Below are 25,912 nucleotides of genomic sequence, written 5' to 3'. Positions count from 1 at the left end.
TGCTTTGAGCAGCATGGGAACCTACAGTGGGAGAGATTAAACTGAAGAAAGATTTTGGAGTAAGGGTTGATATTGTGGGGTTGTTAGAAGGAGCATCTGTCATATAGAATGATTGGTGATGGCCTGGATGTGGTTTTGTATGAATTGAGAAACTAAATAGAAGACACAAGATCCAAATAAAAGAAGGAAGAAAACAGGTATTAAAGGACTAAGAATTGGGAAGACCCAGAACATCCAGTTAGAGAGTGTCCAAGGGGGTTAAGTGTAATTATTTGTTTGGTTGGCAAGTTTTTGGGCTCTATCCTTGAGTTTTTTATGTTGTCATACCCGGTCAGATTGATTTAGGTAAAAACAAAACTCTTCATTTAAAAATATACAGAGTCCTCTTTTTTCAACAGTAAGTAAGTCAAGACCTATTCCCGTCTTCTTATGTTAATAATAAGAAAAACAAAACAGTAGTGAAATGTTGGTGTCATGAGGGGAACAGGAAGCTGTTTTGTCCTATTTGCAAATTGATTTTGGGAGGTAAGGAAAACTAGTGTACATGTGCCTATCCAGTTAACAGGTAGACACATGTAGGTGGAGGAGCCACAGAGGAAGAAGAGACCTTGTGTAAGGCAAAACTGGAAATGTAAAGTGAAAAGATGAGAAGGAGCACCAAAAGAGGTGTCTTGCACCCAGACTCCTAGGGATCCAGTGAGGGCAGCAGCCGTTAGAGGTTGTAGTGGGGATTGATGGAGCAACTGTGTTGGGGGAGTTCAATTTTCACGGTGTATGAGAAAGCACACAGTGCCTACAAGCAACCTTTCATTGTTATTCATGGGGTTGGGGATAAGTAAACAAGAAGAGGGGCTGGGAGGAGAGTCCAAAGAACAAGGGGAAGGTAGCCAAGGATAGAGTGAAATGCAGAGCAAATGTCTTCCTAAGCAATAGTAACTGCTAATATTTTTAAGTTTGTCAGTATGGATAGAGGGCTTATCTGTAATACAGAGCTGAAAAGCCCTAATGGTTTTGGTAATGTGTGTAATGGTTTTGGTAATGAAGAGTGAAGGAGCATAGAGAAGGTAAAAGGTTACCCAGGGTAATTCCGGTGGATCTTTGCTGAGAGATGCACAAAGGAACGGCAACAGGGATAGTAGTTTGTGTTGTGAAGGGTCCAAATATGGGGGTCAGGGGGGTGGAATTGACATAAGGAGAAAGGTTGCCGTAAGTAGACGCAGAGAAATGTGGCAGCTTGTTGGTGCGAAATGTCTGGGGAGTTCTCACCAAATCTAGGAAGTCTAGAAAGTAAAGAAGTTCCTCAGGTAGGTAAAGATGAGGGCTATTAAAGGAGGTTCACAGGTACAGGGAGAGGGAGAGGTAGTCCGGTCAGCCTGTAGAGCGGGGACGGCTGTGTAAGAGCAGGAAGAAAGGGAAATGCAAAGCCAGCAATTGTTCGCTAAGGAGAGATTAGAAATGGCAGGGAGGGAGTCAGTGAGATTGATAGTATGTTGGAGGTAATTAGGGAGGGGTAGAGAGTAACTGGAGAATGGGGGCAAGGATAAGAGTGAGTAGAAAAGTAAAAAAAAAAAAAAAAAAAAAAAAAGACTTCATCAGGGTAGAAGAATTGGAGTGTACCTTGCCACTGACGATCTTTTATCCACCTCAAGAGAGAGTTAAGGGTGGCTGTTTGAGGTAAAACCAGGATATATCCGTTATGATGGTTTGGAGGAAAAGTGTAAGCTGGCAGTGTAAACAAGGGCAGGGCATTTACAAGTAGTTGAGAATGGTGAATAGGAGTATGACTAGACAGAAGATAGTGGGGATGACAAGTTTTTGGGATGCAGTCCAAGTAGCGGGGGTGACTGCGTAAAGGCCTGTTGCAAAAAGTAGTGTAAGAATGAATAGACCTAATAGAATGAAGGGATATATTAGGCTCATAAAGGTTATTACTGCTCTTCAGAAATGCGAGTGAGTTTAAGGGAAGTAGGAAAGAGTACTTGTGACTTCCAAGAGGAAGAGGAGAGATCAGGCTGGCTGTCCAATGGACACAGCTTTATTCTAGAATGGTGAACCCAATGGGGAGGGTCCAGCAGGCGGATGGCAGTTGGGATACTATAGATGACTAAGTAGGGTCTGGTCCATCGAGGTTGTAGAGTTTGAGGGGTCAGATTCTTAACAAGAACTGATCATCCAGCTTGGGTGTCTTCATATGGCTGGGAATCTGGAGTAGGCAATAGAAGATTAGCATCTTGGCGAATTTCCTGTCTAGCCTGCTGGAGGACTGGAAGATAGTCGCCTGGAGGCTGGTATCTGGGACAAGGTTGGGGCCAAGCAAGAAAGTGCATCCATATAAATGTTCAAATGGACTGTACCCTGTAGCATCTTGAGGACAGGCTCTAATTCTGAGAAGGGCAAAAGGTAAAAGTACTGTCTAGTCCTTTTTAAGCTGGAGGCTGAGATTGGTGAGGTATGTCCTTAAAAGACCATTAGTCCGTTCTACCCTTCCTGAAGATTGAGGACGGTAAGGGGTACGAAGATTCCACTGAATACCAAGAGCCTGAGAAACTGCTTGGGTGATTTGACTAATAAAGGCCGGTCCATTATCAGACTGTATAGAGGTGGGAAGGCCAAACCAAGGAATTATGTCTGACAGAAGGGAAGAAATGACCTTCTGTCAGACCCAGTGGGAAAGTCCTCTACCGATCCAGTGAAAGTGTCTACCCAGACCAAGAGGTATTTTAGTTTCCTGATCAGGGCATGTGAGTAAAGTCAATTTGCCAGTTCTGGGCAGGGGCAAATCCCTGAGGCAAGTGACATTTCTTTGAACTCCAGTTCTGGGAACTGCTCCTTCTGAAATTCTGGCTTTGTGATGCTGATGTTGCCCTTGGATCCAGTCCACCTTCCCAGGTCTGTGTGGAGAGAGATGAGCAGCAGCTCAGATCCCCTCTGGACTCTCTAGACTGGGTCCTTTTTCTATGTCCTGAAATTTTCTTCCACAGATGAGGTTACTTCTTCCCTTAATCCTTTCATTAAAAAACACAAAAGAGGTCAGGCGCGGTGGCTCACACCTGTAATCTCAGCACTTTGGGAGGCCAAGGCGGGCGGATCACGAGGTCAAGAGATCAAGACCATCCTGGCTAACATGGTGAAACCCCGTCTCTACTAAAAATACAAAAAATTAGCCAGATGTGGTGGTGGGCGCCTGTAGTCCCAGCTACTCGGGAGGCTGAGGCAGGAGAATCACTTGAACCTGGGAGGTGGAGACTGCAGTGAGTCGAGATCGCGCCACTGTATTCCAGCCTGGGTGATGAGCGAGACTCCATCTCAAAAAAAAAAAAAAAAAGCACAAAAGATACTTCAAACCACAAACACTCTCCCTCTCCCTCTTCCATCCCCTCCTTGGTGGTGGAGTTCAAAATTGGAACCCCCAGGGGAAACAACAGGACCCCAGGCAATTCTGTTCACCCTGATCATCCCTGAGCACGCCACAGCTGAGGCCTCTCCTGGTTCTGGCCCTGGCTCACTCTCTGGGAAATTACCCACTTTATCATACAGCGCAGAGGCCTTTATGTGGCTGCATTCCCTCATTCACTGATTCATTCATTCCCTCAATAAATCTTTGCTGAGTGTCCACTCCAAGCACAGCTCCAGGCTGGGCCCTGGGGAGACAGCTGTGAATAGGACCCAATTCCTTTTCAAGGCAAGTCCAGTGTGGTGAAGGAAGCGGGGCTGAAAGAGTCATAATTCAGTGGGAAGTATTAACATAGGGGAAGTCTGAGTGCTACAGAAGCACATGGTTGAGGGGGACCTCCCTGAGGAAGTAGCATTTCTGCCAAGACCTAAAGGATGAGAAGGAGTGAGCCAGGCAGAATGGGGGAGCTTCCCAGGTGAAGGGAATAGTTCCTGCAGAAGCTGGCAGGTGAGAGAAGCCATGGCTTTCAGGGAACCCAGAGAGTTCTCAGTGGTTGGAGTATGAGGCGTGGGGGAAGTTGGCCCCTGTCTCCTCACTGATCTTCTCTCATGTAACTGCCCCTGTGTTCCCTCCACTTCAACCACCCTGACCTCCTTGCTGCTCCTGAATATGCCAGGCACAGCCCAGCTCGGAACCTTTGCAGTAACTGCTGACTCTGCCCCAGGATGTCCACTTGGCTAACTCCCAGCTTCTTTCAAGTCTGTGTCCATGTTTCATCTTCCCACTGAGACCCATTTGAGCATCTACTTATGACCACAGGTGGTCCCCACTTGCCACCAGCCACCCTCTTTCCCTCCTCTCCACTTCCTTTTTTCCCAAGTCTCTCTGGTCTCCTTCCACACTGTCTACCTTACTTATTCATCGTGATTATTGTCTCTCTCCCACGCTAGAATGTGAATGTGAACGCCGCAAGGACAGGGACCTTTGTTGTATTCAATGAGGCATCCAGGCCCTTGCACAGTGGAAGGAACAAACAGATGGAATTTGAGAGGCTGGCAGGGAAGCGCCAGGCTGCAGAAGCCTTGTAGGCCTGGGGAAGGCATGTGGGTTTGAGTCCCCAGTGCAAAGGGAAGACATGACGCAGAAGGGTTCCAAGGAAGGCAGAATCAGGATCTGAGTTATGCTTTAATAGCTCACACTTGAGTCTTTGTGGAGAACGACTTGAAGGAGAGTTATATGGTTTGGCTCTGTGTCCCCACCCAAATCTCATCTCAAATTGTAATCCCCACATGTCGAGGGAGGGACCTAGTGGGAGGTGTTTAGGTCATGGGGGCAGATTCCCCCATGCTGTTCTCGTGACAGTGAGTGAGTTCTCACAAGAGCTGATGGCTTTAAAGTGTGGCACTTCCTTGCACATGCTCTCTCTCTGTCTCTCCTGCTGCCATGTAAAATGTTCCTTACTTCCCCTTCGCTTTTCACCATAATTGTAAGTTTCCTGGAGCCTCTCCAGCCATTTGGAACTGTGAGCCAGTTAAACCTCTTTGTTTATAAATTACCCAGTCTCAGGCAGTATCTTTATAGCAGTGTGAAAACTGACTAATACAGAAAACAATTTACTGCTGTATTCAGTTGTACCCAGGCTAGGGTGGTGGCATGGAGGCCTGGGAGAAGTGGATGGACTCCAGAAATTCACTAGAAGGCGGACTCACCAGGTCTGGGAGATCAGACGACTATGAGGTTGCAGGAAGACAGGGCAAGGAAGACTCCCAGGCTCCTGGTCTGAGCAACAGAGTCAGAGTAGAGCCATGTGCTGAGATGGGGCAGACAGGGGAGGCACAGGTTGGAGGCTTGGGTGTCAAGAGTTCTGTTTGGGCCATGATGAGTTTCAGGTGTTTATTAGACTTTCAAGTGAAGATGTCAAGTAGTTGATTGGACAAGGTCAAAGCTCAGAAGCATGGTCTAGATTGAAAATATATAATACATTAGGGGAATATTGGCTTAGAGTTCTCTTTAAAGCCCTGAGAGTGTAGAGAGACAAGAGAAGATGTCCGAGAACTGGGCCTAAGGACCAAGTCCTGGAGCCTTCTGACTTGATCCCTGAAGAATGAGGACTTTGCCAGGAAGGTAGGAAGAAGGCAGTCCAGGCGGAAGGAACGGCATGGGCATGAGCTTGACCTAAAAGAACATGGGCCTCAGGGCTCTTAGAAACTGTGCAAGTCATCCAAAACAAGGAAAGTCTGAGAAACTGTCACAGCCAAAGCAGCCAGAGGGGACATGATGACTGAATGTTACGTAGTATTCTGGAGGGATTCTGGAACAGAAAAGAGACATTAGGTAAAAACTCGGGAAATCTGAATAAAGTATAAACTTTAGTTAATAATAATGCATCAATATGGTCTATTAATTGTAACAAATGCACCATACAACTCACATGTACAGCTGCATACATGTAAGGTGTTAATAACAGGGAAACTGGGTGTGGGGTATAAGATAACTGTCTGTACTATCTTCTTAACTTTTCCCTAAATCTAAAACTATTTTAAAAAATAATAAAGTTCATTTTTTAAAAAAGAGCATGTGTCTCATAAATACACACGTGGGCACACACACATACACACACATACATCCATTCCAAAGACTATGATAATTTCTTTCTCTGGAGAGGACTTTGACCCTGACCAGTGCCTTGAGTCGTCAAAAGACTCAAATACATTGTGAATATCCCATCACCCCTCCCTCTGCCAAAGAACCAAGGGTCCTCACCTCCACCTACTTTCTTTCTGTTTACAGAAAACATACTCTCCTCAGGCCAGATTTCATAGTGAAAATGAGAAGCAAAGACGAAATGGCTCAGGTAAGTCAGACCCACCTAGAATTCCTAGGTGCGGCCAGAGTCCATCCCTTCAGCATGCTCCACAAAAGCACATCCCATAGCCACAATTTCCCTGAGTCCCACTTTGCTCCACAGCTGTTTTGGTTTCCCCCTTGCAGCAAAAGTTCTGGCACCATCTGGGTTCAAATTCTGGCTCCACTACCAACTCATTATGTGATCTTGAGCATGTCACTTGAGCCTTATTTCCTTAACTGTAAAAGGGGCATAACCATTGCTTGAGGCCAGGCGTAGTGACTCATGCCTGTAATCCCAGCACTTTGGGAGGCCAGGGCAGGGGGATCACCTGAGGTCAGGAGTTCGAGACCAGCCTGGCCAACATGGGGAAACCCCATCTCTACTAAAAATACAAAATTAGCTGGATGTGGTGGCATGCACCTGTAATCCCAGCTACTCAGGAGGCTGAAGCAGGAGAATAGCTTGAACCCAGGAGGTGGAGGTTGTGGTGAGCCATCGAAAGAAAGAAAGAAAGAAAGAAAGAAAGAAAGAAAGAAAGAAAGAAAGAAGAAAGAAAGAACCATAGCTTGATCAAAGAGCTATCGAGTGGATTAAATGAGGTGAACTGTAAATTGGATATAATTTCATCCTCTGAAGAAAGGATATAAGGTAGTGAACGCCAAATATCTGGAATCATGCCTGGCACTCCTGAAGGCGGGTTGTTGATGACAGACACAATCAATCTGACCAATCAGTGAGGCCCCCGAAGATCAAGTGTCACCTTGGGCCCCTGACTGGTGTCTGAGATGTGGCAGATGGGCCTTCAGGACACTGGATGGTGTCTGGGGAGCAGAGAGGTACAGGACCCCTGAGTCAGAGCAGAAGCTGGGTCTGGGCAGTGGCCATGGGCCAACCAAAGAGAGCTTGGCCAACAGTTGGCCTTGAAGGTACCAAGACTGGTAACAGGCAGCCAAGACCCCAACAGCCAGCTCAAGATTCCCTGAACCTTTCAGACACAGTCTTGAACAGAGGCCATCCAGTACCCTGGACAGCTCCAGGAGTCACTAGATTTCAGGGGCATAAGTTTTGTGGGCAGAGAACTGGATTGGGTCTTGGTTGGGCACACACGGGCAAGCCACCTCACCTCCCTGAGCCTCAAAGACCTCACCTGTAAACTGGAGGGAATCCCACCCTTCAGGGCTGTTGTGACGAGTGAATGAGATAACAGAAAGGAAAAGGAGCAGGTGGCCAAGGTCTGTAGTCCGACCACCCGCATTCAGGTATCCCAGTCCCACACTGTGTGACTTCAGAGAAGTTGCATCACCCCTCTGAGTCTCCGTTTTCTCTCATTTGCAATGTTAATAGACCCTGCTTCATAGGATTATGAAGATTAAATGAAACAGAACATGAAGCACACAATTAACATGAATTTTTATTTTAGAAGAAACTCAGCACCAGACACAGAATAGATCCTCAAAATTGCCAGCTTCTTGTATCTCCTGAAGCCCCCTGGTGAGCTTGGCACCTCCCACCTTTAGACCTGATTGGCCCACTCATCTCTGATTGTTACAGACACTCCACAAAGCCAGAGAAAGCAACCTGGTGGAATTCCATAGACCTCCGCCCTCAGCCTTCGCACCCAGCGAAGACCCTGCCTCTCAGTGCCACCCACCCCATGATAGTTGGGACATGTTTTAAAGTACCAGTATATACTGTATAGTGTTTGTTCTGCACCAGCCTCTGTTCTGGACTACACATACACACACACACACACACACACACACACACACACACACACACACACTCTAAGCTGATTAACCTCACAACCATGTGAGAAAAGTACTCTGGTTATCCCCATTTTACAGATGAGGAAACTGAGTTTCTGCAAGGCTAGGTAACTAAATCGTGGGGTCACACAGCTATTAAATGGTGGTGGTGGGACCTAATCCCAGGTATGGCGCTTCAGAACCCCATGCTGGTAGCATCAACGAGGCCGGTGGCCAAAGAAAGGAGAAGAGTAGGCGGGAGACCGATCCTGGAAGTCAGGACACTGTGTTCTCGCCTCGGCCCTGGAACCTCGGGGCTAGGAGTCCTCACTGCAGACGTTCACCTGCGCCCTGCCTGCTACCTGGGCGCGGACACCTGCCCTGGCCCCTGCCCCCCTCCTTCCCCCCGGCGGCATCTCCTCGCCCGCCGCCGTAACCTGACCCTCGGCGGGGTTTGGGCCTTGGAGCCGCGTCACCGTCGCGGAGGCGCTCGGGCTCCGGACTACGCTCTTGCTGTGCGCTCCCGGGACCCGCAGTGCTGGCTCTGCAGTAGGAGGTGCGCGGGCATGGCGCAGAGGTTGGGCGAGTGGGCCCGGGGGCCCACCGATGCCACCGGACTCTACCGGGCTGTGCTGCTCAGGTCGGGTAAGTGGGAGCAACGCCACCCTCGCCGCGGGAAGAGCGCGAGGAGGGCTCGGCGGTGCACGGCGCTCAGTCCCTGGTCAGCCCGCCGCTGGGCGCCTCTGCTTCGTTGCTCTGCTTCTTTCCTAACCTTACGTCATTCTTTTTGCTTGCTTGCTTGTTTGTGACAGGGTCTCATTCTTTCTCCCAGGCTAGAGTGCAGTGGCGCAATCGTAGCTCACTGCAGCTTCCAACTCCTGGGCTCAAGCGATCCTCCCGCCTCAGCCTCCTGAGTAGCTGGGACCACAGGTGCGCACCACTACACCCGGCTAATTTTTTAAATTTTTTGTAGAGACGGGGTCTCTCTAGTGCTGTCCAGGCTGGTCTCTAACTCCTGGGCTCAAACGATCCTCACGTCATTCTTTTTAATTACTTTTCTTTTTTTTTTCTTCCTTCCTCCTTTCCGCCTTTCTTTCCTTCCTTTGTTCCTTCCCTCTTCCTGCATTCATCCTTTTGGGGATCTATGACATACATTGTTTTCTTCCTATGTGTGAGAACACGCACACACAGTTTCTTGACTACAGAAGTCCTGTGCGGTTCCACCTCCTGGCTGATCTCTTAAACAGAGACTCACACAAGTGCGCGAAGGCGGCTGTAGGCGCGGCAGGTTTGGGCCAGGAGAGAGGAAAATGGGCACGACCGAGTAGCAGGCAATGGGGCATAAAGAAGCAGGAGCCTGGCAGCAAGGTTGAAGGAGGTCTGCTGTCCAGTGAGGCATGACATAGGAAGGGAGGAGAAGGGAAAGAGAGCTACGAGAGCAACTGCCTTTCTATATGTGTGCATGCAACGATTTGGAAGGAAACACAGGGTGGTTTTATTTCTTAAGGTTGGAGATTGGATGACAGATGCTTTTCCTCTTCCATCTTTTTGTTTGCTTGTTTGCAGTAAGCACGTGTTGCTTTTCTACTCAGGAAAAGGAGGCCTTTTTATTTAGAAAAATGAAGTTAACGTAATGTATGACCAGTGTCCAAATAATTCGGAGAATACAGGGATGTAGGGGGAAAAAAGAGAAAGCAAAGCCCCAGTAAGCATTTGTGGTATTTCCTTCCGGAGTATCCTTGGAGAGAGACGTTTGGAGGAGGTGAAACGCTATCTCGTGCTGGGATCCTGCACCGTGCGGGTCCGTGATTACAAAGCGTCAATGGACTTGGACTCACGGGCCAGCTACCCTCTGCCTTGGGCAAGGAGCTGGCGCTACCCGTGGGCCTGCCCGCCGACCCCTGTGGAGCTAAAAGCGCGAGGCAAACCAGCTGCCGCGTCTGCAGCGGCGGTGCCTGTCCCCGCGCCCTACGCGTCCAGGTCTGGAACTGCTCGCCCCTCTCGCTTAGGCCCCGCCTCGGGGAGATCCCGCCACCCAGTTACTGGAACCACAGTTATCCAAGTCCCAAAGCAAGAACTGGTCCAAACTTCAGGATTGGCGGCGCCTTCCTGAAGGAGGGTCTCAAATCTGGCTGAGGCGGGGCAGGCAGAGAGGGAGAAGCTTTATCTTCAGACGAATCTGATTTCAAATCCCTGCTCCGGCGATTTCCCCACAAAGCACGCCACCCTAAGTGTCCCCACCCAGTTCTGATCGTTTCACAAAGCTGCGGAGGGGGTCTCCCTAATCTGAAGGCCTTGTGTTCCCCCTCACCTCTTAGCTATCAACCCACGCAGAATAGCAAACACGTAGGAGTGGTTCCAAGGGCTGCAGCCTACCGGGTAAGGAGCAGGAAGGGAGTGGTGCCTGGGAAAAGGGACGGAGGCTGCACTGGCCAGCACTTAGTATCCGCTGCGCAGGCTGCCCTGGCTCCTTCCCTCCACCACTCTACAAGTGTTACCCGTTGACGGTGTCCAGGTTCTTGGCGTCTTGAACAAAGAATTGGACAAAACGCACAAAGCAAGGAAAGAATAAACAAAAGCAAATATGTATTGAAAATGAAAGTACACTCCACAAGGCGGGAGGGGGGCCGAGCGTGGGGCCTCAAGAGCCCCGTTACAGAATTTTCTGGGGTTTAAATATCCTCTAGAGGTTTCCATTGGTTACTTAGTGTACGTCCTATGTAGACAAAGAGGACGAAGTGAAGTTATATAATCATTTACTGAGTGCACTCCCTATGTAAATGGAGAGGATATTTCCTGTCATAGCCGAAGTGCTTCCATTTGATTTCGTTCTGTTCTGAGAAGTCACCGTGAAGCGGCCTTATGTTCCCTGCCTCTAGACCCTATTCTCCTGCCTCACAAGGACACTGCCAATTGTCATCTCCATTTAAGAGATAAGGAGACGGAGGTCCAGAGAGCTTAAGTACCTTGCCCATGGTCCGCTAAGGAACATTTTCTACCCCACAAAGAGGTAGAAAACACATTCAAACTATGGTCCATCCATGCCAAAGTCTGCACACCTTCTGATCATAGTCACAGTAATGACTCATAATTGTTAGTCACTCACGGTCACCCCATCTCTGCTGTACATCTGCCATCTCATCAACTCCCTTCATTCATTTATTCATCCAGCTAATATTTATTGGCCTCTGTTTCCAAGGTGAAGGGATGTATTTATAAACAAAACAGATCTGCCCCTCCTCTCAGGGAGCAGAGTAATGGTAACCGCTATTGGAAACATGAGGAAACCAAGGCTCAGATGGTAACATGACTTGTCTAAGGTCATACAACTCATCGGGAGTGAAGCTGAGATTCAAACCAGGGCCGTGTGCCTCTGGACCCGCTCTCTGGCTGCTCCACACAGGGAGCAGTAGGAAGTGAGAATGGGAGTAAGGAGCCAATTTGGCCATGTGGTGAAGGGGTGGGCTTCCTTTCCTTGAGAAGCTCCCAAGGAGGACATTACAGATTCAGACCCAAAATAGAGGCTGTTTTCATTAACGGTAGCCTCAAGTCATACAGCAGATAATATAACACTGGGTAACTCATGCCTTGAGGCTGGGAGTTCGAGACCAGCCTGGGCAAAATTGTGAGAGTTCGTCTCTATAAACATTTTTTAAAATTAGCCCAGCATGGTGGTGCATGCCTGTGGTCCTAGCTACTCAGGAGGCTAAGGTGGGAGGATCACTTGAGCCCAGAGAGTTGAGGCTGCCATGAGCTGTGTTTGCTCCACTGCACTCCAGCCTGGGCAACAGATCAAAACCCTATCTCAAAAAAAAAAAAAAAAGAAAAAGAAAAATGTTTATCCCAAGGTATTTCAAAATAATTTCGTTTATTTTCTTTTTTTTTCTGAGACAGAGTTTTGCTCTTGTTGCCCAGGTTGGAGTGCAATGGCATGATCTCGGCTCACTGCAACCTCTGCCTCCTGGGTTCAAGCAACTCTCCTGCCTCAGTCTCCTGAGTAGCTGGGATTACAGGCGCCTGCCACCATGCCCAGCTAATTTTGTATTTTTAGTAGAGACAGGGTTTCACCATGTTGGTCAGGCTGGTCTCGAACTCCTGACCTGAGGTGATCTGCCCACCTCAGCCTCCCAAAGTGCTGGGATTACAGGCATGAGCCACCGTGCCCAGCTAAAATAATGTCTTAATATTAGAGTAAGACATGCTCACCATAGATACTTCAAGAAATTGAGACTAAAGAGGAGGAGGCCTAACACATAATCCCACTAACCACAGGCGGCCACAGGTAACATTTGGAAATGTCTCCTTCCAATCCTTGCTATGCATAGTGTGTGTGTGTTTTACACTGTAGAGATTGTTCTGACTCTAGTCTTTAATTCCACTTTTTTCAGTTGGATGAAAATCTTGAATGCTCACGCCTGTAATCCCAACGTTTTGGGAGGCCAAGGCAGGTGGATCACTTGAGGTCAGGTGTTCGAGACCAGCCTGGCCAACATAGTGAAACCTTGTCTCTACCAAAAATACAAAAATTAGCTAGGCGTGATGGCAGGTGCCTGTAATGCCAGTTACTCGGGAGGCTGAGATGGGAGAATTGCTTGAACCCGGGAGGAAGAGGTTGCAGTGAGCCGAGATTGCACCACTGCCCTCCAGCCTGGCAACAGAGCAAGACTCTGTCTCAAAAAACAAACAACAACAACAAAAAAAAAAGAACTTGAATGCTCTTAAGTGAGTTATCAAAATAATAGTTGCCACTTACAGAGCCCTGACTCTGACTCTGTGGCAGCCACAGTGTGAAGGGCTCTCCAGAACATAACTCCTTGGTTCCTCAAAAACATGTCTGCCCTATTTTAGGGAGGAGGAAACAGAGAGTTGAAGGTCACCTAGTTGTCCAGCAATGCACTGGGGTCTGGGCTGGCACCAGAGTCCATGCTCTTAATCACAGGGTTAGAAGGGTCACCTCTGTGGAATAATTCCTGTTTGGCCATGCCTGGAAGGCAATACAGTCCAGTAGTTCAAGTCCACCTGAGGGGCGTTACCTGCATCCTACCTGGAGCTCAGGTCATGTTCCTGGAAGGGAGGAAATCATCTCTCTGCACTATGGACATCTCTCTGCACTAAGTATAGCTGTGCGCATCAGCAGCTATACTTCTCCTCTGCAGCCAAAGGGGCGGACGCAGCCTCCACCCCTGCCTCTGCCAGGTAGGGCTGCCAGATAAAATATAGGGCACTCAGTTCCATCTGAATCTCAGAGAAACAACAAATCATGTTTTAGTGTAAGCATGTTCCAGCTATTTCATGGAATATACTAAAAAGTTATTTGGTGCTCATTAGAAATTCAAATTTAACTTGGATGTGTGGCATTTTTATTTGGTACATCTAGCAACTATGCTGCCAGGAATCATGAAGTTTGCTTGGTTTGACAGCTGTGGTCTGCCCAGGTTCTCCTGCGCACGCGCACGCACACACACACACAGAAACAGACACACACACACACATGCTCCCTCTCACATCCTCTCACCATCCATAGATTCACTCACTATGCTTCTTGTCTGATTACACGGGAATTAAAATGTACTGGGGATGGAGGTACCCCAGGGTCCTTCTGCAGCTAAGAGACCAAATTAACCATGTCTAATTGCAGCTGGGTGGAAAGCCAGCTTTCAGAAACAAGACTCTAAGTTCATCCCCACCCCCTCACACTTTCCTGCTTTCACGCTTGAAATCCCTCGACTGGGTAAATTCTTCCCGGTTCAAACTTGTTGTAAAAGCGACTCTCATTGCTTTTATAATCTCTCCACGGATCCCATGACAGGTTCTTTCTGCCAGTACAGCTTCTTCTTCTCCCACCCCGAGTCCTTTCAGCAGAGCATGTTTGAGAGGCAGGGGGCACGGTTTAATCCTAGGGCTGTTTTGTGGGTGGCTGCTCAGAAACCCCATTGAGGCCTTGAAAAGGCGCCTTGGAGATTTAGACTGAATACAGGGTTGAGGAGGAAGTTTTAAGTTGCCATGGAAACTTCTTGTTTGATGTTTGTGGGCCCAGATAAGCTCTTCTAGGCGCCCATGGGCTTGGAGAAAGGGGCCGAAATGAAAGAAAAGCTGTTTGGGGAGGTTATTTTCTGCATACTGCAGCCCAGCCCATTATAGATGCAGGAAAATTCTCCACCTCCCTGTCAGGACTGCCTCCTCTGGTCTTCCCTGTCCCCCTTCCTTTGGGTTCCTCTGGTTCCCAAGAAATTAGAGTTAAAAGGGATGGGAGGGAAGACAGGGAGGGGTGTGCCCAGCCCCTGGGCTTCCCCTTCATGCCCCAGCACACCAGGGGGCTGAGCAAGTATGCAGATCCCCAGACCCCTGGCTTCCCTGAGTCCTTCCTTTTGGAAGAATAGGAAGACCTCCAGGGAAAACCACACAGAAGGATGCAGGAGACAGCGGCTGGGGCTTGAATTATGCAATTACCTGGAGTAAACGCCTCAAAGGCTTGTTTGTTCAGAGGGCCTCTGTTTTCCCATATTCAGATGGACATAACTGAGCCAGATGTGATTCCTAACTAACTACAGTTGTTTGGGAAAGGTTGCTCTTTCTTGCATTTTTAATTCTTAGAGTCTTTTTCTGATAACAAAAGTAATGTAAGCTTGAGCCTTTTTTTTTTTAACGCCACAAACATTACAGAAATGTAGTGACAAAGGAGAAGGGCCTGTAATTTTACGATGTAGAACAATGCTCCTCAAACTCTTTAATATAAATGAACCCCCAGAGGGGTATGTTAAAAATCCAGATTTCATGGTGGCTTCATGCCTGTGATCCTAGCACTTTGGGAGGCTGAAGCAGGAGGAACACTTGAGGCCAAGAGTTCAAGACCAGCCTGGGCAATATAGTGAGATCTCATTTCTACGAAAAATAAAAAATTAGCCGGGTATGGTGGCATGTGTCTGTAGTCTCAGCTACTTGGGAGACTAAGGTGGGAGGCTTGCTTGATCCCAGGAGGTCAAGGCTGCAGTGAGCCATTATGGCACCATTGCACTCACCCTGGGTAACAGAGTAACACTCTGTCTCAAAAAAAAAAAAAAAAAATCCAGATTCCTAGGTTCCTCCCTCAGAGGTTCTGAGGATTTAGGCAAGAGCATTTTTAGCACTCATTTCAAATGACATCTAGTAATAATATTTGAGATACATTGATCTAGAGTTGACCTCTGCTAACAGATTAGTGTATTTGCCTCCACACTGGTTCTTTATGTATATACCAACTTTTTTTTATCTTGAAAAGAAAAGAGATCCTACTATATATGATTTTTCATTGAATATGTAGAAGACATCTTTTTCAGGTCAATACATAGACAGGTTTATTGGCTGCATCTCATCTCGGGGTGTAGCATAGCCTCTTACTTACGGAATGTGGCCTGGGAAGGGGTGGTTGTTGGCCGCTGATCTCACATACAGTTGCACCTGCACATGGACACATAGCAAGATGGTGCTGTAACAAGCTCAGCACTGTCAAGGTTTTCGGTGTCTTCAGGTTAACAATAGTTATCGAGCCCCTCAGTACTGGGACAGGAAGATAGTAGGCCCCTGCCCTGGGGCTAGCAGTCTGATGGGTTTGTGTACAAGTTGGGCTGTGAAAAGAGTTTTTGTGGGAGAAACTCTTTTCCCTCTTTTGTGGGAGTGACTCCCAACTGCCCAGGGAAAATGATGCCCAACATCCAAGGACTACTGCCCAGTTCTCCTTGGCTGTCAGGTGCGTGTTCCTCTGGAGTGTACCAGGTGACAGGCTTCTGTCTTCTCCAGGGATGAGCAGGAGCTGTCAGAAGTTCCCCTGCTCCAGGATCCTTCTTACTCTCCAGCTGTTAGAAGGCACTGGGACTGGTTCATCTGAGCCACCAAAGACCCTAGGAAATACTCAAAATACTTCTTTGCAGAGCAGGACAATGTGTGCAAGGAACCAGGGTCAGCAAAGAGTGGTTTGAACAAGAATCTAGCTGTCCTCTTCTACCATGAGAGTTTGCGGAAGTTAAGGCAGAGCAGGGTGGGAGGCTGAGGGGGCTACCATTCAAAGTGCCTCAAGAAATGCAGAACTGGGGAAGAAGAAACAAAAAGGACCACACATTGTTTCCAGAAAGTTGTTTTTACCCAAGAATTTGAGACCCTCTAAGTTTAAGTGGTTCGAGAATGGTCAGCGTGGCCAAGACTCCCTGGACGTGCCTGCTCTGTCCCTCCCACTCCACCCGTCTCTCACCTCCCTCGCTCCCAAGATGGCGCCCAGCCTGCCTTTACATCATACCAGGATCCACCCAGCCTGGGCCTTTCCACTGGCTCTTCCCACCTGACAAAGACTCTCCCGTGTATACAGACTTCACACAACTGACTCCTTGTGATTCAGCTACCCTAAAACACCACCCCCTTTCACCTCACCCAGCCTTGCGTTCATCACGGCATTCCTCACTGCCTGACGTCATCCTGAGTGTCTCCTTCTTTACTGGGTATCCCCCTTGCAGGTAGGTTCCCTGATGGCAGGGATATTACCTGTGTCATTCACATGGTACCCCCAGCACTTAGAACAGTGCCAGGAACACAGTAGGAACTAAATAAATGTTTGTTAAATGCACAAATAATATAGGCCTAAGAAGACACAAGGTTGCATTGTTAATGCCTCCATTCGCCTGTGATGCATGTCCTAGGCCTCATCGCCTTCCAGCCAACCAAGACTCCATGAGAAAGTAAAGTTGGGGTGGAGGCCCGGTCAACTAGTAGACCCCAGCTTCCTCAATGGGGGACTAGGATGACACTATACAATAGAAAACACTTCTAGCTTTTCGAATGAAAGTTGATTCTGAAATTAGGAGAATGCCTCCATTATCCATAAGCACCCAAGGCTGGCCTTAAGGATCTACATACATTTTTTACTTTTCTTGGTTTTTTTGTTTGTTTGTTTGTTTTTCGGGTTTTTTTGAGACAGTCTTGCTCCATCACCCAGGTTGGAGGGCAGTGGCCCAATCTTGGCTCACTGCAAACTCCGCCTCCCAAGTTCAAGCGATTGTCCTGCCTCAGCCTCCCGGGTAGCTGGGATTACAGGTGTGTGCCACCACGCCTGGCTAATTTTTGTATTTTTAGCAGAGACAGGGTTTTACCATGTTGGCTAGGCTGGTCTCAAACTTCTGACCTCAAGTGATCTGCCTGCCTCGGCCTCCCAAAGTGCTGGAATTACAAGTGTAAGCCACCATTCCTGGCCTACTTTTATATTTTACATTCACACGTTCATTCTTTGAGCCACTACTTATGGAACACATATTCTGCCAGGCAAAATGCACCATGCTGGGCTCTGGCCTCAGTTCACATAGAGTCCAGGTCTCTGCTGGAGAAAAGTCCCATATGCTGAGCTTTGACTGTGTGCTTCACTAATGTCATCTCATCCATGTCACCTCCCAACCACCCTGGTATGCTCCACGTTTGACAAACACAGAAACCAAGACACAGAGACACTGAGTGGCTGCTGAAGGGGCTGGTGCTGGAGGCAGGGCCAACACTCGAGCCTGATGAGACCCAGACACGGTGCTTCCCCTCTCCTACACTCTCCTGTTGGCTCCTCTGTGAAGTGCTGATGGCGTTCGGGGTATCAGGAAAATGTTGTGTACGGAGTTTCTGACCCTTTCGTGGATAATCAAGAACTGACCCAATGCTGAGCAGTTTCCCCTCCCTTTACACCCCACCCCTTTCCCCCCAGAGCCATTTTCTCCTGAAGAATCCACACCACTGCCGCAGGAAGCTTGGCTTCCCCTCCCATGGGGAAGTGCTGGAATCCACTCTTGCCTGACCCTCCCATAAAAAACAAGGGAAATTCCTTTACGTGAGCTGCCTTGCTCAGAACAAAGCTTGGCGTGTTTCTTATTCCTCATCAATCTGACAAAATGGGTATTTATTTGTGCCTCTCAAGCGTGTGGCTTGGACATGATGTTCCGCATCGTGGAAGTGGCCGTGTACCAAGTGAAATATCTGTTACTATAGTAACAGTTCCTTTTTATTGATACCAGAATAAACAGGAATGCAAAGGCTGTCTCACTTGTTGGCACATTTCAGCAGCCTCCCGTTCCCAGGGGTTTAAGAACCGCCCTCTAGAGGCAGCCCTCCTTGCTAGTCTGGGACTTCCCAGTGGAGTGAGGAACCCAGCAACACGCTCCTGACTTCCCTTCCCAAGGACTCGACCTGAGAAGTAAGACCATCTCTGTTCTGTTTCCCCCGCTGTCGAGCGCGGTGCTGTTCGGGAGGAGGTGGAAGGGAAGGAGGGCAGACCCTGTGCACTGAAGTGGGCTGTCAGTGGACCCGAGTGCTTTGAGTTTAGGTACCTGGGCTATGTCCCAGCATCTGTAAAATGATACGGGAGATGCCTCCCGGCACCCTGGGTTTCGGAAAAGGGTAGGAGACAAAGAAGTGAGCCCCTAGGCATAGCGCTGCATTCTTGTTGATCTTTTTCTGCTGCATCCTCAGGTGAATCTGAATTAATGCATGATATAGCCTCACCTAAGTCAACTATCACACAGTATGGGGGTTTAATTCTCGGCACAACCGACAGAACACAGGTTTCAGCGTCAGAACTTGGGCTCAGATTCGAGCTCTTTCTTTCACCGGCTGGGTGATTTGGAGAAATCAGATGACTTCCCTGAACTTCAGTTTCCTTGACTGTAAAAAGAGGATAATGACAGTACCCACCTTCTCAGTCTGTCGTAAGAATTTCATATTTCATGGGATACGACTGCTAGGTGCTTAGCACAGTGCGTGGCACATAGTGCATGCAGGTTAACGTGTGAAGGGCCTGCCTTTCTGGTGAATTTGGCTTTAGGACTTTGCAATACAAGGCAAGTCTGAGATTGGGCCAGAAATCAAGAGCTGTAGGATTGGGTGTGTCACTTTTTGAAACTGCTACCAAACTCAAGTCACTTCGAGCTTCAAGGCAGCCCCCACACCTGCATCTCTGGGTGACTTAGATCCTAAGTGGCCCTCTTAGTTCTGTTGGTGGTAAGTACCTGCTGGAATTTTCCCTGCAGAGGCATCTGCCAGGTAAAGTGGCTGGCATCATGCCACTAATGAGCCAGCAGGGATTCCAGGTCTGCTGATGCTTGTTCCAGATCAACTGCACAATGCTGTCCACTAACCTTGCTAAGGACCCTCCATGTCTAGCCCTGGACTCTGCTATTTAATTGATTCAAAATCCTAAACGCCCACCCAACATTCTCCCAAGGTAGGAAATTACAACGGACCCAAGGCAAAATGTTCAGGAAGTCAGCCTTGAGTCATTGCATCCAAATGGACAAGCAGCTCTGCTGGGGGCTTCCGAGCATCGACCAGAGGCTGCTGAGAGATCTGGAGGTGGCTCCCAGATACACTGTTCTTTGGCTACTGGCCAGTGAAATACAATTAGGCACTTTCCCCATGGAGAGGAAAAAAGCCAGAAGGGTCAGGAAATCCAGTGACCATGCTTGTCACTTTTACTGAATGCCTCTTTTTCGTTTGCCAGTCGTTATTTTGAAAGCCTCTCTTCTCCTCTGCCTGCCATCCCATTAAATGCTGAACCAAGAGGGTCCTGAATGTGTTCTGAACTCAGCAGCTTGAACAGTAATAAGGAAGTGGGGGCAGAGGAGGGAAGGCCAACAGCTGGTCCTCTCCTAAACGAGACCAGCCTGAGGCCAGACAGGCCTGTGGATTCTAGCTTAAGCCCAAAGCTGCTGGGGCCAGGCTGGGTCTCCCCAGGGAGAGTCTGTATTTCACATAGGCTATTAGTCCTCAAGTTAGCAGGCCTCCATGTTCTCACCTATAAAATGGGCTCACACAGCCTCTTCATTGGGGTTTCTTGACTATCTAGAGAGAGAAAAGGGACATAACCCTGCTTTGTCAACTAAAAGACATTTTGCACCTTGAAGACAGTGGAGAGATAGAAAGAGCACTGAATTTGGCGTCCAAGGTCCTGGCTTTGCTGCTTACTCTCTGTGTATCTTGAGACAAGTAGCTTGGCCTCTCTGAGCCTTAGTTTTCTCATCTATAAAACGGGGTACCACTGGCTGCCTCTGAGGGTGATTTAGAGATCCAGATCAAATTCGAGAGGTGACCACGGGATTTCTTCAGGACAGAAGTACCATGGTTTGTCTTCGGTGAGTGTCACTCTGCCAGGTGCTGGGCTAAACACATTGTGCCATTGTATCACTTCATCCTCCAAACTGCTCCGTGAATAGGCTACTATCCTTGCTGTATAGAGGGTCAGAGAGGTTAAGCTACTTGTCCAAGGTAACACAGCTGGGAAGGGTTGCCACCATGAATCAAACCCAGTCTGTCTCCACTAAAACATCTGCTTTAACCATTGTTTTACTGGCTCATGTGTCATTTGTTACAACTGATGCCATCAAAGACAGAAATAGGACTACCCTAACAGTGGAGAGGCAAGTGGAAGGGTCACTGAGGTCTTAGACAGAATGGGGTATGGCTATTGTCAAGATGAACTGGGCCCTGAGACTCCATCAGTGCAGCTCTCCTTCTGTCTCTCCTTACTCTCTCCTGTGGGTGGGGAAACCAGTGTTTGGTTTCAAATCTGCCACCCTGCATTAGCCATGCATGCCCCAGTGGCCCTGTGCCCTCTCCCTGGGAGCAGCAGAGATCTCCACTGAGCCTTGCCTGGTGTGGGGCCAACGTCCTGTGGAGCCTCTGGCGAGGAGCTCTGGGACCTCTTGAGTCACCAACAAAACCAGGGAGGAATCAAGCAAGGGGCTCCCAATCTTTCCTCGGACCTCTTATTATCCCCACCCCATGAAAAACAACATCAGTCCCATAGTCTGCCTATTGAGAATTATTTGCCCGTCCTATAGTCATGCAAGACACTTAGTAGCTGTCGCCTACTGGTGGCCCCCACCTCATGCCCAGCTCTTTAGCTCATCCAATCTTCACAGCATCACAATTCTACAGAGGAGCATCCCAGAAGTTAGAGAGCATCCCAAGGTCACACAGCTGCTAAGAACTGTGACCTTAATCACATTTGCTCACAATAACCAGGCCCACTACAGTCAGCTGAGATCCTTCAGGGCCGAAGCAAATAAGTTTGTGTTTTGGGTTAACTCCATGGTTTGCAATGTTGGCTGACTCTAGGAACCACCTAGGAAGCTTTTAAAAATCCCCAAGGTCAAGCCACCCCCAAAGCCAATTAAATCAGAATCCCTGTGGTGGGACTCCGGCATTGGAATTTTTGAAACTTCCTGTGGTGAGGCCAATATGTAGCCAAGGTTAAGATCCACTGATTTAACCAGTGCAGTTTCTGAGGATGAGAAGTCTCCATCTAGGACTAGGAATGGGATTTATTAATAGTGATTGTTAATAGCAGCTAACAGGGTGGTCACACTGCCATTCCAGGGGCACCATTCACAGTTTAATCTATAGGAGTTGAGGACTTGCTGTTGTGAGGTACACAACCGGCCTGTTGTATGTGGCAGCCCTGGTAGCCAGCGCCAAGTGCTCAACTCTATACTAGGCATTTGCCAAGCACCTTGCAAGTATCACCTCGTTTACGATACCACAACTTCATGGAGAAGGATTCTAACATAATGCTCATTTTGCAGATGAGGAAACACCAGATCAAAAGCAGCTGTCCCATCTCAACTCTGCTGTTCAGTGGGAAACAGCCATAGACAATAAGTGGGCGTGGTGTGTCCCAGGGCTGTGGGATTTTGTCCAAAGGCTGTAGTTTCCAGGCTCCAGCTCCAGAGGGTAGGAAGGCACAGACAGAGCTGACATTCAAATCCAGGTCTGAATGACTTCAGCCTCCTTATCCTTCTGCTTCCTCCTGCATTTCTTTAACAGCCATGAAGAATCCAGACAAGCCACTTACCTTTCTCCTTCATGATTGGCCTGCTCCTCCCTCTCCCTGCTAGCTCTTCTCCTGGCTGTTCACCCTTTTCTTTCCAGAGAGGACCTGTCTAATGCCCACTTCCCCTCTTAGCCCCTCCATGGCCACTCCCCAGATGGACCCCAGAGTCTTGGATCTCTCGGGACACTCAGCAGCCTTGGGAGCCACCCCAGTCCTCTGCCTCAGGAGGCCCAGCTGACCACCCAAGACAGCCTGGATTTTCTTGGCCTGGCACCTGTGCTTCATTGAGTAGTCTCTTTTATAACAGGACCTGTGTGAGGTTCTTCTGCCCAGAGACCCCGGTTAAATAAATTAAAAGGTAGGAAGGCTGGTTCAACTTTCTAAGTCCTGGGGGTCCCCAGAAGCCCTCCTCATCCCACCCCTCGTAGATGTATACATGGATCTCACAGGGGTTGTTTGCTGTGGTTCAGCTCCCTGAGCGGCAAAGGCAATGGTTTTTCCCCTGCAGCCCTGAGCTAAGGCACCAGCCACATCCTTCAGGGTTCCTGCCTCACCCACCACACCAGCCTGGCCTCAGGGAAACACCTTCATCTGGAGGAAATCATTGAGCCAAGGCTGACCACAGATTGAACCTGGGGTGCAGGACTGGCTTTGTAATTGACAGGGCCCAGTGCAAAATAAAAAAGGAGGGCCACTTGTTCAAAATGCATTTGACATTTCAGACAGCAACAACAGAAGATCAAACCAAACAGGGCCCCTCTTCCAAAGCAACCCTGTGCGACTGAGTCCGACTGGCCCTGGGGCAGCCAACCCACTGGCTGGCCAGTGACTTATGTATGGGGCGAAGGTCTCAGCCAGGCCAATCACAGATTTTTTCCCCTGGAATTTAATGGGAGAAAGAGACAGAGACCACCCACTGGAAGTGAAGGAAACCAAAGTCATAAAACATCCCAAGGCCTCTGACAGTTTCCCCACACAGCAGCGAGAATGACCTTTTTAAAACTGAATCAGGCGCACCTTTCCCTGACTTGAACCAACCCGTCCACCCTCACTCCAGACGCTCTCCCAGTCAGTCAGCTCACAGCACTCCCAGCACACTATGTCTTTTTGTTCCCTGAACAGACCCAGCTTGTTCAAGGTACATGAGTCACACATGCTGTTCTCCAGACCCCAAATGGCCTCCTTCCTCATTCTCAACTGTCAGATCTTAACGTTGCCTCCTCAGAGAGGCCCTTGCCATACCTGGCTGACAGTGGGTCCCTCCTTAGTCTGTATGGGAGCCTGGAGCCATCTGTGGTCTTTCGTTTTCATTGGCTTGCGTATGTGCTGACTCCCTAGCAGAGTGTGGGTTCTGTGAGTGCCGGGACCTCACTTGCTTAGTTCTCTTCTGTGTGTCCAGTGTCTACTGCAGTGCCAGGAAAATCACAGGAACATGAATATTTGTGGAATGCATGACTATTTTTATCATTATGCACTTTCTCAGTGGTCATTGCCATTACGCAGGAGCTCTTGATTTTGTGTACTTATTTTGTATCTGGCCACATTGTTGAACTCTCTCAGTTCCAAATGCGTTTCTGTTCATCCATGTGAGAATTCTGGTTATATGGCTTTATCTATGCAAATATTAAGGCTGCCATCTCCTTTCCTAAAGTTATCCAACTTATTCTATTTCCAACCTTATCACTTTGGCAACATACGGTGAGTTTTTTTAAGGATGGTGCAGCTGATGAAAAGCAAGCAGCTCTGGAAGATTTGTGGGGCACAGAGGGACTAAGAACAGGTGAATAGACAGGGAGCCAAAGTAGTTATTAAAGTGTGGCATAAGCTGAACAGGAAGAGAGCTGAGGTCACGGGAAGGAAAGAGCGTAGCTGAGAATTACTCAGTCAAAGGATGGGTGACACTTGACAATAGGAATAGTCAGCAAAAGAGAGAAGATCTCAAAGCTCCAATCTGAATCCAGGTGTTCTAATGCATTGGCACCCAGAGAGCTTGATCCCACAGACAAGAAAATATCCACACTAAAAACAGAAAGGGGAGCTGATACAGCCAACTTTGTATTTTGTCAAATGCCCATTTTAAAGTAACTCTAAATACTATTATGATCACCTTTTAAGGACCAAAAAATTAGGAAGGATGTAACCTGAAAGCAAACAGCCTTACAAAAAAGATGAGGGAAAAAAAGGGAAGTTAATAAGAATTCTCATTTTAGAAATGGTTCTGAGAATATGAATTCGAGAAAAAAATTAACATGTCTATGCTCTGACATTTCACCTGGCTACATCCAAAATACCTTATAATAATTAACACTTTTTCCAGATTACACAGCACCTTTACATATGTGGTCTTACTTGCTCCTCCTAACAGCAGTCTGTGATGGATCATCATAGAAATGCCAAACACGGGTCTGGTGGCCACCATTGCAAAGTAGAGTCTCCGGTTTGATGCATAGATTCCCGATATGTCACCTTGCAATGTGCACCCTGTCAAACCTCCTCCTCTGTATTTTCTGACCCCAACAAGCTGTTTGCCACTTCCAGGTTTTCACACATCCCTGTTCATCCATGAAACTGTATTCGGGCAGAGAATGGTTCTCATCCCCTTCCCAGTGTGGGGGAGGAAATGAAAGTCTGTCCACAGGCAACATGGTGGCCCTCAAGCGGGGGCTGAAGCCTGGTATTTGAGGTGGGGACACACTCCCTCAGTTGCCACATGAAAACCACATGCCACAGGGCACTGGTTCCCCAAGACCAAAGAAAACTTCAAAAGTTGTATTGGCAATTACCAACAAATGTGCAGACACTGCCAACTGTCAGAGCCTGGCAAATAATAGGAGCTCAACCTCTGCAAAGCTAGACTCATGAAGAGAGCAGAGCTAAAGTCTAAATTTTCATTGAAATTCCTATAAGCAGCTAATGGCCAGGCAGTGTCTATACCTTTGAGGCGTTTTAAGTCAGTCTCTCTCCTCTCTCTCTCTCTCTCTGTTGTACTTGCTTTTGGGCATTTCAAGGATAAGGAGCCAGTTTGTAGAAGAGGGAGCCCTTGTGTCTAATTTTTAAGTAAATTGACAGATTTCAAACTGCTATGGTAGAAGTAGGGCCATTGAGTAGCCAAACATTTGACAACTATCCCTTTGCTATTAGGGACACAGCAGTCTCTGAATTTCATACTCTCCTCTTTGATGTGAAGACAATGAAAAGCTGAACAGTTCCACAACAGAATTTGGAACCGTGAATAGAGTTAGATAATAAAGGGTAATACTTTCTTTTTATCACTGCATTTATCCAAATTGTTTTTAACAAGTACATATTACTCTTTTTAAATATATTTTCATTTTCTGTTACGAGCTCATTGAAAAACAGAAACTCAAACATAATTCCTTTTATAGTGGGAGAAAACCGTTGTTTGCAAAGTCAAGCCAAAAAGTATGCATGTGTCAACCCATATTTTGTGACCCATTATCACTTTACTTCTACACTCCAGAGACGTCGCAAACATCATCTCCAATTCTCACAGCCCTGTGCATGCGTTCCATTATGATTTCCACTTTATAAGTGAAGAAACTAAGGCTCAGAAAGTCAGGTAGCTTGCCCAGGTATGCGCAGTAGCAGGTGGCCAAGGTCTATCTGACATGAAAACCTTGCCCTTCAACTGTGCCCCATGGGGCAGGGTGAGATTATTGGCTCAGCTCTGAGCTACTCCCCTGCCCATCTCCACAGCCGCCATGTACTCAGAGATCCAGAGGGAGCGGGCGGACATCGGGGGCCTGATGGCCCGGCCAGAATACAGAGAGTGGAATCCGGAGCTCATCAAGCCCAAGAAGCTGCTGAACCCCGTGAAGGCCTCTCGGAGTCACCAGGAGCTCCACCGGGAGCTGCTCATGAACCACAGAAGGTAGGGATGAAGCCCTGCTGCCTGGGCCCATCAAGCACCTGGGCCTGTGGGGAATGGGGAAGGTACCCCTGGAGGAAAGCAGAGCTGGCTACCATCCTGGGGCTGCTGGAGACTGAGGAAGGTTGAGGGTGCCCCTCATGATCACCAGCAAAATCTGTAAAGACCCCATCCCCAGTGGGCCCCTGGGAACCAGATGAACCCAAAA

General features: G+C 48.2%; 1 protein-coding gene across 8 annotated transcripts in view; it reads left to right on the top strand.

Annotated features, from left to right (window-relative positions):
- FAM107A (family with sequence similarity 107 member A) overlaps positions 1 to 25,912 on the top strand; it is a 63,573-nt gene that overhangs the window by 32,541 nt on the left and 5,120 nt on the right. For 2 of the 8 annotated variants that reach the window (XR_012431300.1, XM_005547499.4), the window contains exons 2-3: positions 6,185 to 6,248; positions 25,533 to 25,707. Coding sequence is in view for 5 of the 8 variants with exons in the window: in XM_005547499.4 (XP_005547556.1) it covers positions 6,185 to 6,248; positions 25,533 to 25,707 (239 nt within the window). In the remaining 3 variants the exon portion in view is untranslated. Of the gene's footprint in view, positions 1 to 6,184; positions 6,249 to 8,521; positions 8,633 to 18,102; positions 18,183 to 21,947; positions 22,174 to 25,532; positions 25,708 to 25,912 lie in introns of those variants that run through there. The other 6 variants (XR_012431299.1, XM_015446124.3, XR_012431301.1 and 3 more) reach the window with 4 other exon arrangements.

Source organism: Macaca fascicularis, chromosome 2 (assembly GCF_037993035.2).
Source record: "Macaca fascicularis isolate 582-1 chromosome 2, T2T-MFA8v1.1".
Classification (NCBI taxonomy): Eukaryota; Metazoa; Chordata; class Mammalia; order Primates; family Cercopithecidae; genus Macaca; species Macaca fascicularis.
Note: the sequence above shows the minus strand (reverse complement) of the source record. Positions and strands in the feature narration are given on the sequence as shown.